We start from the raw sequence: 12459 nt of genomic DNA on the forward strand, positions 1-12459 counted from the left end.
ACTTAGTCTTATTTTAGAATAATTCATTCGGTATTGTTTTAGATTAATTCATTTGGTATCACTTTTAGATGAATTCAATTAGTTTTGTTTTAAATTAACTCATTTTAATTCTTTTTATTATAAAATTCATTTCATGGTTTTGAGAGTTTTCAGTTGGTCTCACTGTTTCTATTTGGGAGTGCAGGAGGACACCATCAGTGGATGACCATCTTATCAGGACAGAAGCATTACCATCTTATCAGAAACTCCCATCACCATGCATCGAGATTCTAGAAAACCGACATATGGAGGACCTCCATGAGCAGTTTTTAAACCATTATCGACTTGGAGAGAGGATCATCTCCATTTCTTCTGAAAACTAGAGTTCGCCTCAACCTTGGGAATTTTATAGTTCCATGCACCTGATACCTCCATTGGAGAACTGCAGAGGCTTCACCACTCATCAGTTCGCTCATCGCAATAACCCGTTCACCACCAGAACAAGAAGCACCTGTGCACCGCACCAATTGGAAACTTCCTTTACTTTTCTCACGAACAGGTCATTAGCAGCATCGCAAAGGAATTGACAGAATGATCAGCATCATGGTTGATAATCAACTCCTCCATGATCGTCGTCTTCATCGCTAATAACTTGAGATCATCCCATCATCACGCACGAGAGGCTCCTTTCCACTAGTTTTATTTGTCACCCATCCTTAACGGTGCATCATTCCTTGATAATTTGCAGGACCTGTAATATCCGTTCATTGGCATTACATCATTTGGATGTCAGATTGATCACTGCATGGATCAGATCATAATGCAACAGGTCATTTTCACTGGAACAGCCTGATTTCCATTTTCTTCTGATGTTACCATCACACCGAGACCATGACTGTTACAGGCTCACATTCTCACATAAGCATCACATGATTTAGAAGCTTCGCATCTTCATGGACACACAACACACTGACAGTATTCCTCCATTAATTCCAATAGAGCATGCATTAGTTTCTACCTTTCTCATCAAATCATCATTTACAGTGCTCACTAGTAGATTGCATCAACTGTTGCACGCGCTAGTGGCTTCTTTCTCTTCATCAGCACACACTACCAGTTGATCGCCATTACGCCAGCTTCTATACCTCATTCAAAGCACGTGCACTCCAACTTCCGAATTTCCATATTCATCGTGCATTGATGTATGACAGGAAATTACCTTGGAGAAGTCTGATGAATCTAATGCCCTAGATGATGAGTAGCAGATAACAATGGAATGGGAAGATGTCAGAGAGACTTTGGAATCTTTCTGTATTTCAGAGATGGATGATAATGGTAGATTGGAACCAAGTATAGAGTCTGCAAGCGATCCATTATCCTCAAAGTAGCTAGAGGTAATTCATGGCTGATTCTCATGGAAATAATGAAGATATAGCAGATTCATATTGAAAGAAAAAAAAAGTCATATTGGAAAAATACTTTATCAGATTTGGAAGAAGATAAAGGTAAGTTTGCTGAACTTTAGTCTTAATTTTGTTTTTCTTCTATTATAAATTCTCATTGATTTCAAATACCTTAGATTAGGTTTGGGTGTGGACAATTGGGCCACAAGTGTTGTTAGAATTTGACATTTAGGAAATTAGGTGATTGAATGTTGATTGTTTGATAAATTAAAGTTGTTGTTAGAGTAATATTTCTTCAAATTCTTTCACCAATATAAGCCATTGGATAGTCAAATGACATTTGGCTTTAGATGAACATTTTAATTTGATTATGACTCTTTGATTTTGCATTTTGATATTTGTAATTCACTTTCATAGTTCAAACACACATACTTTTTCTTGGTAGTTTGTATTTAAGATTTCATGTGTTCTAATATTTTTTATAATTATTTGTTTTAAATCTTTTTTCTAATTAAATCAATCCTTAAACTTCTATTTAAAATTCATATTAGTTCCTTTAAGTATGAAATTTCAATTTTCCAAATGACAATGCAACCCTATTTTATTCGGTATGCAAACTAAAAAAGGTTTTAAAATTAATTTTGATCTTGAATGATACATGAATTAAAATTTATAGCTCCAATCAATGAAGTCACTCTTAACCTTGAAGTTATAATGATCATTTGAGGTAAAGAATTATAAATGAATTTGTGGAAATTAAAAAGGGATCTGATAGATCCCTATATACAAGGATTTCCAAAAATCGGTTTTCTATTGCCATTGTTGAATGCCCACAACACCTCTGAACTTGTAAATTGGAGTTCAATAACTTAGAGACCCCCTAAAATTGTTTCAATGCTGGGATATTTCTCTAGACTCATCAAATGTATGAAAAAAAATAAAATAAAATAACCTAAAACACTTTTTCAATCAATAAATTTAATTTAGTTTTCCAACAGATACAATTTTAACACTATTTTGGATACTCGAAATGTCTTTACAAAATTCAATTATTAAATGTTCTCTTTAATTTCCTTGGATTTTTTTTTATTTTATTCTAGACATCTTGAAATTAATTTTTGACACAAAATATTTTCCTAATTGGACAATATAATTTTCCCTTTTTGTACCCACCACACTGTCCCAATTTTAAACCAAGGGGCAGTCTAGTTGTTTTTAAAATTGATACATATATTTTCTTGCCTTACCAATATTTTTCTTGTCAAATATGCATCTTAAATTCTTCTATGATTTTTTATATGATTTAATCACATTTATGGAGTGGTTAAAAAAATAGATTTATGCATGCTATAGAATTTAGTCTTGTTTTGGACCTTTTGGGATATTTTGGTGAACTGGAATTAATTGGAGGTTTATTAAATTATTTAGTCACTTGGATAATAAGCTAAAATTTATGAGATATTCTATAAAAAAAATTAAATTAAATTCACATTCTAGGTATTTTTTTAAGATTTATTTTTTGAACCTTTCTATTATGACTGCATGCTGAAATATTCATACAATGTTAGCTTTGTTATTTAATCTGGTGTTGTTTAGCATATCTTTACTTGATCTTGACTTTTTTACTATAATATTGGCATAATGAGGATGTTACCTAAAATTTTCCATGATGAAATATTGCATTTAGGTATTTATTTATGATTTTCCTAAAGCAATTGACTATTCAATCACTTTATTGCATATTTTGACTTAGTCACTAATTTTGGTATTTTTAATCTCTCTTGCAAATCAGTCTATCTTTTATAATAAATTGTTTGTATATCTTATATGATATTTGATATTTTTTAGATTCTTGTCATTTCATTTGAGCCATACATATGCCATGTAAATTAGGGCTTACTGTCATAGTTATTTATTGTCATGACTTATTCTAATCGCTCTAGCTATATGCAAGCATATTGAAAGCTATAAATGTGATCAAGGTACGTCCTTTGTTTCCTTTATTTCTCTAACTCTATAAATAGACATGTTGTCTTTGTAAACGTCTTTTTTCTTGATTATACTGTCCTATGCTTTGATCATTGCTTGGCTTTCTTGAATGATATGAATTGCATGTTGTATTATTTATTAAACCAACTTTAGTGTTTTCATGAAAGTGCTTTAGGTTTCGGCTCAGGTATGCTCATATCCTTTTCTTTTACATGTGATTGATTTCCTATGATATGTTTGGTTTGGTGTGAGTAGCATCCTATAAAGCTTTAGGCATAATCACTTTTATTTTATTTGGTATCCATTGATTCACAAATCAATTATCATAGTTACCTTAACATATTTAGTAGAGACCTGTTTTAAAGCTTAAAGGGGTGCCACCTTCCGGTACCTTCCCAAATAGTAGCCTGACCCTCAGACTTGGACTTGGTTTTCAAAGACATGTTTTTCCAAAATAAGAAATCATATTTAGGGTTTTATTTCTTATTTTGTTTTCCCTTAAAAAAAAATATAAAATAAGTGGCGACTCCAATTTTTTATAAAAATTAGTTTTTCACTAAAAAGTGAGTCTCGCCATCGAGTGGGATCTCATGTGAAAAATGTAGGTCCACATATATATTTCAAGATTGAATTCTTATAAGAAATCAAGTCATGCCTTTGGTCAAATTAAGAAAACATCTAATCGATTTGTTCTAAGATAGTCGGATTTCTATTTAATACGACATTGTTGATCTACATACAACACAACTTAACTCCCTCTTAATCCTTGTCATCAGATGCCTGAGATTTTATCCTCAAATGCTTGCAAGTCAACCCTAGTGATCAGCCTACTGCTGGTCAGTTACTGGACCATCCATTTGTGAAGAGGCCACTGCACACTTCCTCTGGCCCTGAACCTCCTCGTACGAATGGAATACGACCTTAAAAGCTTTTGATCTTGCTACGGAGCATCAGATACATCAAGGTAAAATAAAACACTTTTGTGGAGTAATTTCTATTCTTTAGCAACATTGATCCTTCAGACACTGGAGTTTGTCGAATCCAGCTGGAGGAAATACATCCCTATAGCATGCCTTTTGGACACAGATATTTGGGCATGATTTGATCTGTATACGCCCCTATGAACTGGTTGGCTTGTCCTTGGGCTAATGCTATTAATTTATTTATCCTCAGTGACAGCTTCTTCGCGCTCACATGGCTATCACTGGGGATCATCTGGTGGAAGATTAGTTTGTGGCTGATATAGCTGATATTTGACATGCAAGGATCATACACACGTTAAGACATGATCGGTCAGCCATGATGCCCTCCGGAGTAGAGCGGATTTTGTATAAAAAGCCACCCCGTGTTGGGCTTTGTGTTATATCCTCGTTAGCAAGAGAACAAATTGGTGAGACAGAATTGTTTTGTAGTTCTGATTGATTGGAATTGGTGTGCAATTAGCAAGGTAATTGTTTTGGGTAGAAAGGGTTGAGGGACGATGTTTGTATGGGTCAGTGGAAATGGAGATGTTCGCGTTTGGGACTGCCATACTGGTCGATGTGTTGATCAAGGCAATCTTGGTGCTCAAATTGGATTTTTAATCAGCCAAGGCCCATGGTTATTCGCTGGATTAAGGAACCTTGTGAAAGTAATTAAATTAAATTGTTTTCTGGACAATTCAGTTAATCGTACTGCTTGTGTTGGTGGTTCTTGCAGGCATGGAACCTGAAAACAGAAATGCAATACAGTATCGATGGACCGGTTGGGCAAGTTTATGCGCTTGAGGCAACCACTGAAGATGTGCTTTTTGCTGGGACGGAGGTACCTAACTAGCTACCTAGTTTACGGGCTAACAAACTATCTTGGCTTTGATTAATGTTTAAGTACTACCGACCTCTTCTTCTGTTTGAAAGCCACTATGGTCACATCTCTTACGTTCACACCTTTTCCTTTAGTTTAATTAATTAGAGCAAATTATTGGCTTCTTAATTGTTCCCAATTAATTTAATTTCCTTTCTTTTGCAGGACGGAAGCATATTTATCTGGAAATGCAATCCCGAAAGCAACTCATTTCCGTTGATTTCAATTTTGAAAGGTCACACTGCCAGCGTCCTTTCACTGCAAGTAGGATGCAAGTCACTGTATTCCAGTTCAATGGATAATATGATTCGAGTAAGTCGATGTGATTAATTAAGCTCTATTCCTTGTTAATTAGTTCTTATACCAAAATCAAGTGTTTTTAATATTTTCCAATAGTTATGATCAGAATATTTCATCAACTCTACTTGATTTATGCATGGGGGTGTTAATTTGGATTAATTGCTTCATTTTCCATTCATTATTTATCAAATTTCATTTATTTTTTGTTGCAATCAGAGTTGGGATCTTGACACACTAACATGTAGTCAGACACTACTCGGGCACAGTGCAGCTGTCGCATCTCTCGTACATAGCCGGAAGGGGTGTTTATTGTCTTGTTCTTTCGGATCAAACAATTAAGGTTTGTTAATTTGTTTTTCAGTTGTACTTTATAGTACATGATATGATATTGCTTTCTTTTATATATATATATATATGTGCGTGTGTATATTTGATTGTGCAGATTTGGGCTTGTGGTAAAGATGGTAGCATGGGAGTTACCCATACACGTGATGAAGAGCATGTATGTAACTACTTTGATATAGCTGGCTCCTTAATTTCATTTTTCTTCTTAGATTGGTCTTAATTTCCCATGGCAACAATATTTGACATAGAAATTTAATTAATATCTGAATGTACCATATCTTATTGATAAAAATTTTCTTGTTGCAGCCTATCCTGGCACTGTTTGGGATGGACGATGCGTATGATAAACCCATATTGTGTTGCTCTTGCAATGATAATTCTGCCATATTATATGAATTACCATCGTGAGTGCATTACCCATTTATTAATATTGATGTTTTCTCATCCGCATATAGTCATAATTAATTCATATGATCCGTCTGTTGATGTAGGTTTACTAAGAGGGGAACGATATTTGGTAAGCAAGAAGTTGGAAGAATTCAATCAGGTCCAGGGGGGCTTTTCTTCACTGGTGATGGGACTGGCTTACTCCACGCACTGTTTTAGCAGCTAGCACTTCTTTCCCTGGAAATTAATTAACTCGAAAAAAAACTCCTACTTGCCTTGACACCTCTACATAGGAGCCCTAAAATTGTCCGGTTTGGGAGTCACCGACTTCGATCTTGCTACATGGGTCTGAGAGGGGGATTAAGTAGACCACTGCTGGTGTTGTACTTGTGTAAGCCTTTCCGATTCGGGAGGAAGCCCGTAGGGGACCCTTTAAATCCTAATGCCCTAAGCCCAGAAAGGGTTGGGAGCCATTGGTGGAATCTCGCTACAGGGATCGGATAGAAAGCCAGTATAAGCAGCATTACACTCCAGCAATAAGCAGAAGCAAAAAAACAAAAGAGGAAAAAGGTGCGTTCCCGGCCAGCTTATGCGAGGATTCCATGGCGCGATATATAAACGGCATGTAACAGTTGAGGACATACAAATTTGATACTTACAGCCAGGGTTAGTTTAAAAAATTAGCACTCAAGTAGAGGTTGGAAAGGCCTTTATAGAGCAGTGAGTATGAGCAATTGTGGTGTTTCCGCAGGCGGGCTTTTTGCAAGGAAGTTGCACTCAGGGTGTCAAAGCTGATCAGTTTTGTTTGTAATATAACCACCATTTATTGAATGAGAATGAGAATCACAAGTTCCATTCATCATGCATAGAACAATTACAAATATAGAATCGGTTAATTAATTAAAGAAGTAGATGATACATATAGAATATATAAAAATGAACAGTTACAAATATTTATCATATTATATGGAGGCTTCTAATGATGAAAATCTTTAGAATGTTAACCTCATAAATCTTTTATAAATATTCATTAGCAGAACAAATATTCACGAAAAAAAATTCAATAAAAAGTATAATTAATTAATTAAAGAAACACATTGATACAAAGTGAATGAAATTATTTTTATATTATATTTTAATTTCCACTTTTTGAAATTTTATTTTGTTAAATTTGAATTTGAATTTATCCTAAAATGGCATGAAAATTCAGCCCCACTTCACAACTGTTGTTTAAAAGAGTTTTATGCTCTAGGAAACAAAAAAACAAGAAAACATGATTAATAATTAGAAAATAAAAAATATTTTAATTTTTATGTTTAAAAACAAAAAAATAACATATTTTAGTCGTTTTCAATTGTTTTCACTACATTGTTTTTAAGAAACAACAATTTAAAAAAAAAAAAATTGAAAACGATTCTCAAATAGACTCTGACACTTACTTCTAAGGCTTGTTCATTATTTGTCTTTTAAAATTAAATCCAATCAAATTTGCAATCATTATATTATGGCTAATTTTTACCAAATTTACTATATTAAAAAGATAAGATGTAATTATTTTTGAAGAAAGTCAACATAAAATTAGTTATGTCCAAGTTAAAAAATTGTATGGTGAAAGTAAAATTTAAAGTAAATATTTTGTTATGTTTTTTAAAGTAAAATTAGTTATGTTTTTTAGCTTTAGCAAATAATTAATCCTTTTAATCTAAAAACAAACAAACACAATAGAGGTTATCTCTTTCGATGACAACCTAGAATACTACAAAACCATGGTAACTCTATCTCTAGTTTTTTGTGGTTAGAGTTCTCACATATTTAGGTTTTAGTATTTTATTTACAATAGTAGAACATGGCATTTTTATTAGGGATCCACGTTGTTTAGTTGTTTTTAGTTTTAAAATTAGTTTTTGGCTATTAGGTTATATTAGGTTTTTATTTTTTTATTTTTTTCAATTTATATTTTTTCTTTTATTGGATTTCACCTTTTTTGTGTGGAGATTTTTGTTGGAATGTGATTGCTAAAGTCCAAAATTTGGGTGCTATAATGGAGTACCAGAATCATGATTACTACAGTACTACCAGAACACCATCTAAGTCTGCACTAGTTTACAAGATGACAAGGTACTACCTTCATCCCAGACTTATATCATAAATTATGGTGTGTGGTTTGTTCTCCACCACGGCTGTAAGGTGGGAAGATAAAGCAGCCCACACATTAAAGGAGGACGATCATCCATGTTCATGAACAGGCTGTCCATTAGAGGAGATGCAACAACACCATTGGGAATCCTTCCCAACACACACACTAGAGGTACGATCCACCATACAAAAAGGTTGCATCATTATTGAAAGACACCAACACGCACCTTGAGGAGGAAAAGACACAGTCCACTCACACGGCTTCAAGTAAAAGATGCACAGCCCCATCCATGATTCAAGGGGACTGCACCTAAAAGATCACGCTCACATATTGGTGCAAAATCATGCACAAGCGGGCTGCGCCTTCATGATAGAGGGGGAGCCATCAAGCATTCACTTGACAAGCAAGGGAAGCACATAGGCCGCACCATTCTCCAACAAGACACAGGTTGATGCATTCTTGAAGGTAAGTTCTTTTTTAAAATTTTATTGTAGTTTAATTTTAATTTATTTCATTAGTTTAGATGTTTTTATAATTAGTTTAATTAATTCTACATGATAAAGTTCTTATTTTTCATTCCCATTTAATTTAGTGTTGATTTTTCTTTTAGTTTAGATGTGTTTGTGAGTTTCTAATTTTTTTTATTTAATCAATTTTATGTAAAAAAAAAATCACGTTTTTAGTCTACTTTGATTAAATTTAATTCATCTATTTAGTTTAAATACTTTTGTAGTTTTAGATCATTGATAAAATTGATTCTACGTTTGAAAGTTCATACTTTTAGTTTGCTTTCATTTAATTTGGTTTATTTTAATTAGTTTAGGTACTTTTATAATTTTAGTTCATTAATAAAATTAATACCATGTTTGAAAGTTCACGTTTTTAGTTTGCTTTAATTTAATTTGGTTCATTTTAATTAGTTTAGGTACTTTTATAGTTTTAGTTCATTAATAAAATTGATTCTATATTTGAAAGTTCATGCTTTTAGTTTACTTTGATTGAGTTTCACTCATCTATTCAGTTTAGGTATTTTTATAATATTAGTTCATTAACAAAATTGATTCTATGTCTGTAAATTCATGTTTTTAGTTTGCCTTGATTTAATTTTGGCCCATTTTAATTAGTCTAGGTGTTTTTATAAATTTTAGTTCATTAATAAAATTGATTCTATGTTGAAAGTTCATGTTTTTCTTTTTGCTTTGATTTAATTTGGTTTATTTTAGTTAGTTTAGATATTTTTATAATTCTAGTTCATTAATAAAATTGATTCCATGTTTAAAAGTTCATGTTTTTAGTTTACTTTGATTTAGTTTAATTCATCTAGTTAGTTTAGACACTTCTATAAATTTTAGTTAATTAATAAAATTGATTATATGTTTGAAAGTTCATGTTTTTAGTTTACTTTGATTTAATTTAACTTATCTATTTAGTTTAGATACTTTTATAATTTTAGTTTCTAAGCATAATTGATTCTTGTTTTTTAATCTTTTATACTAATTAGGAATTTGGGACACTTCCCAACAACACATCCTTTTGTTGATTATTGGAATTAATACATTTCAATTTTTTTTTTCTATATTTTGAAGGAATCTATAAAAAATTGTACATGTTGTGCCAGCAAAAGCTCTGATACCATTCAAGAACATAAATATACAACGATTACTCACACAGTACACGAGATTTTAACGTGGTTCGACCAAACACGCCTACATATACATATGAGAGAATCTTTCCACTATACAAATGATAGAATTAGATACAAGTATTGAGTTCTCCAAACATATCATATTCCCCCGCTCTTTGTATCCATATCTTACCATAAGCTCTCTCGTTCCACTGGGTATCTCTCGTTTTCTCTCACATCTCTATCCACCTCCACTACAAGAAAAAAGGGAATCAATGACGTTTTTTAAGTGTCAAGAAAAGTATAAGATGGCGCTTCTCTAAAGCGTCCTCTTCTCCCCTATCATTATATGTTTTAGTCAATATTAATGCTTCTAGGAAGTGTCATCTTTGATTTATACTTTCAATGACACTTAAAAAGTGTCATCTTTGAATAAGGTTAATGATGACACTTATAAATGCGTCATCTTTGAGTATTTTTTACTAAAATAATTTTTATAAAATTGTCATTGTTAATACGGGCGTCATCTTTGGATTATTTTTTCAATGACACTTTTAAAAGCTCCATCTTTGGTTATGTTAATAATGACACGTAATAGAGGCGTCATCTTTAAGCATTTTATTTTAATAATAATATTGCTATCATGTTTTTAAAATAATGAATTTCCTATATAATTAAATAAAAGCAAAAGCAATTATAAATCATGAAATTAAATTGAATTTTACAAATTAAAACATCTCCAAATATTAATATACAATGGCTTAGTTTGAATAATTAATATAATTACTTGTATACAAATTATAAATTTGCTCATTAGATCAAAATATTTCAATGAGAATTTTTAAATCTAATATAAGAACAAATATCAGTGCAATGACTACAAAAAGAAACCATCATCAACAAAAGCCTAATTCAACCTCCTAATTATTTAAATGATATCATCTTCATGATTTTTAGCATCACTTCATTGTAATGAGTTCTCATCTTCTTGTAAGCCAATTTCCTTTGCAAGCTATAAATAAATAAAAAAGAATATAAAACTTTTAAATTATACATGTAACAACCAATATAATTGAAACAAAAATAAAATAAAATAAAATCTAAGAATAGAAAATAATCCAGCATGTTAATTAGCTTTTATTCAAGTAAAGCAATAAAACAAACATACTAATTAGTTATATCTCAATCCCACTTATAAACAATTTTCCTTATCATTAATTTTCATGCTGTGTTTTCTCAGAACATTTTAAATCTTGAAATCATGATAGGTTAACTTTAGATAGGATATTTCTTTCATTGTAAAGCTAGACTTTAAGAAGTTATTCACATGACTAATGTGGATGATACCATTATCGATTTCTAATATTTGAAAATTCTATTCTAACCTTTTTTTTTAACAATATCCATGATTTGGTTTTAAATATAATTTTTCTATCATTGTGTTGAAAGAAAAATAAAAATTACTATGGCTAGAAATAATTTGCTCTGTTCAATTCTTATTTTCTAAATCATGGTTACTGTGACTTATTCTTTTAGGATTAGTTAAATAAAAGATCAAACCTTGGATATCCATTTCTCCAAATCATTGTATATCATAATTTTTCTATACTTCATTTTTTATGTGTAAAATCATTAGAGCATGATGAAATTTTTAGCAATGATAACAAAAATGGATGAAATTTATCTAGCTATATCTAGTTTCACCAATGTGGTTTTGGAGTCACCTTTGTAACTTGGTTACCTATTGTGATAACTAACTGAACACTTGCAACTTCTATTAATACTCTGATAAGGAACAAAGGTTTTGGTTATTTTTCAAATCAACCAACATTTACCTCATGCACAACTGTAGGTGATGGCTTTCCATTCCTTGTTTCAGTTTCTAAATTCTCCGTGTACACTTTATCTTCTTCTAATTATGATGGTATAGAGACATCATTTATGTTTCCATTTGCAAGAACTAGCAGGAACTGAAACATAAGAACAAAAAATAAGTCAATCTTACAATATTTTCAAAAAATAAATAACTGTCAAATAATAAATTATAAAAACAATTCTTAAAAGTAGTTTTAGATTACTTTTAGAAATAAAATTTTATGTGAAAACCAAATATAAAATTATTTTTTAGATGCAAGTATAATAAAAAAAAAATCTAAAATATTCTTCATGATTTTCATTGCTTTTCCAATTACTAAAAAAAAACCTTTACAAACAATCAAATTGTTCTAACAAAGCTATAAAACTTTCAATAAAAATATTTATCATGTGTTTCCATCTTAGAATTCTGTTTTCTATTCTTTGGAATAGTTGAAAACAATTTCCAACATACCACAAAGAAAGAGAACACAAGAAATTAAAGAAGCAATTTTTTTTAAATAAGATCCAAAAAAAAAAAGGAAAAACAATAAATTAAAATTAATATATATATATATATATATATATAGATATATTTG

The 12459-nt window shown here is 31.2% G+C and overlaps 1 protein-coding gene across 1 annotated transcript; it reads left to right on the forward strand.

Annotated features, from left to right (window-relative positions):
• Nucleotides 1-4851: 4851 nt before the first annotated feature.
• Nucleotides 4852-6464, forward strand: LOC104881734 (zinc finger CCCH domain-containing protein 48). Its single transcript, XM_010662902.1, has 6 exons — nucleotides 4852-5001; nucleotides 5070-5174; nucleotides 5379-5525; nucleotides 5956-6015; nucleotides 6165-6262; nucleotides 6350-6464. Exons 1-6 carry the CDS (start codon nucleotides 4852-4854, stop codon nucleotides 6462-6464), a joined length of 675 nt encoding a protein of 224 aa, XP_010661204.1.
• The last annotated feature ends 5995 nt before the right edge of the window (nucleotides 6465-12459 follow it).

The sequence above is a fragment of the Vitis vinifera genome, chromosome 15 (assembly GCF_030704535.1).
Source record: "Vitis vinifera cultivar Pinot Noir 40024 chromosome 15, ASM3070453v1".
Lineage (NCBI taxonomy): Eukaryota > Viridiplantae > Streptophyta > Magnoliopsida > Vitales > Vitaceae > Vitis > Vitis vinifera.

Bases quoted from the DNA above. Each gene is read 5' to 3' on its own strand.
- LOC104881734 (XM_010662902.1), top strand. From the start codon at position 4,852: ATGTTTGTATGGGTCAGTGGAAATGGAGATGTTCGCGTTTGGGACTGC. The intron at 5,526-5,955 runs GTAAGTCGATGT...TTGATTGTGCAG, and splicing joins CAATGGATAATATGATTCGA to ATTTGGGCTTGTGGTAAAGA. The intron at 6,263-6,349 runs GTGAGTGCATTA...CTGTTGATGTAG, and splicing joins ATATTATATGAATTACCATC to GTTTACTAAGAGGGGAACGA.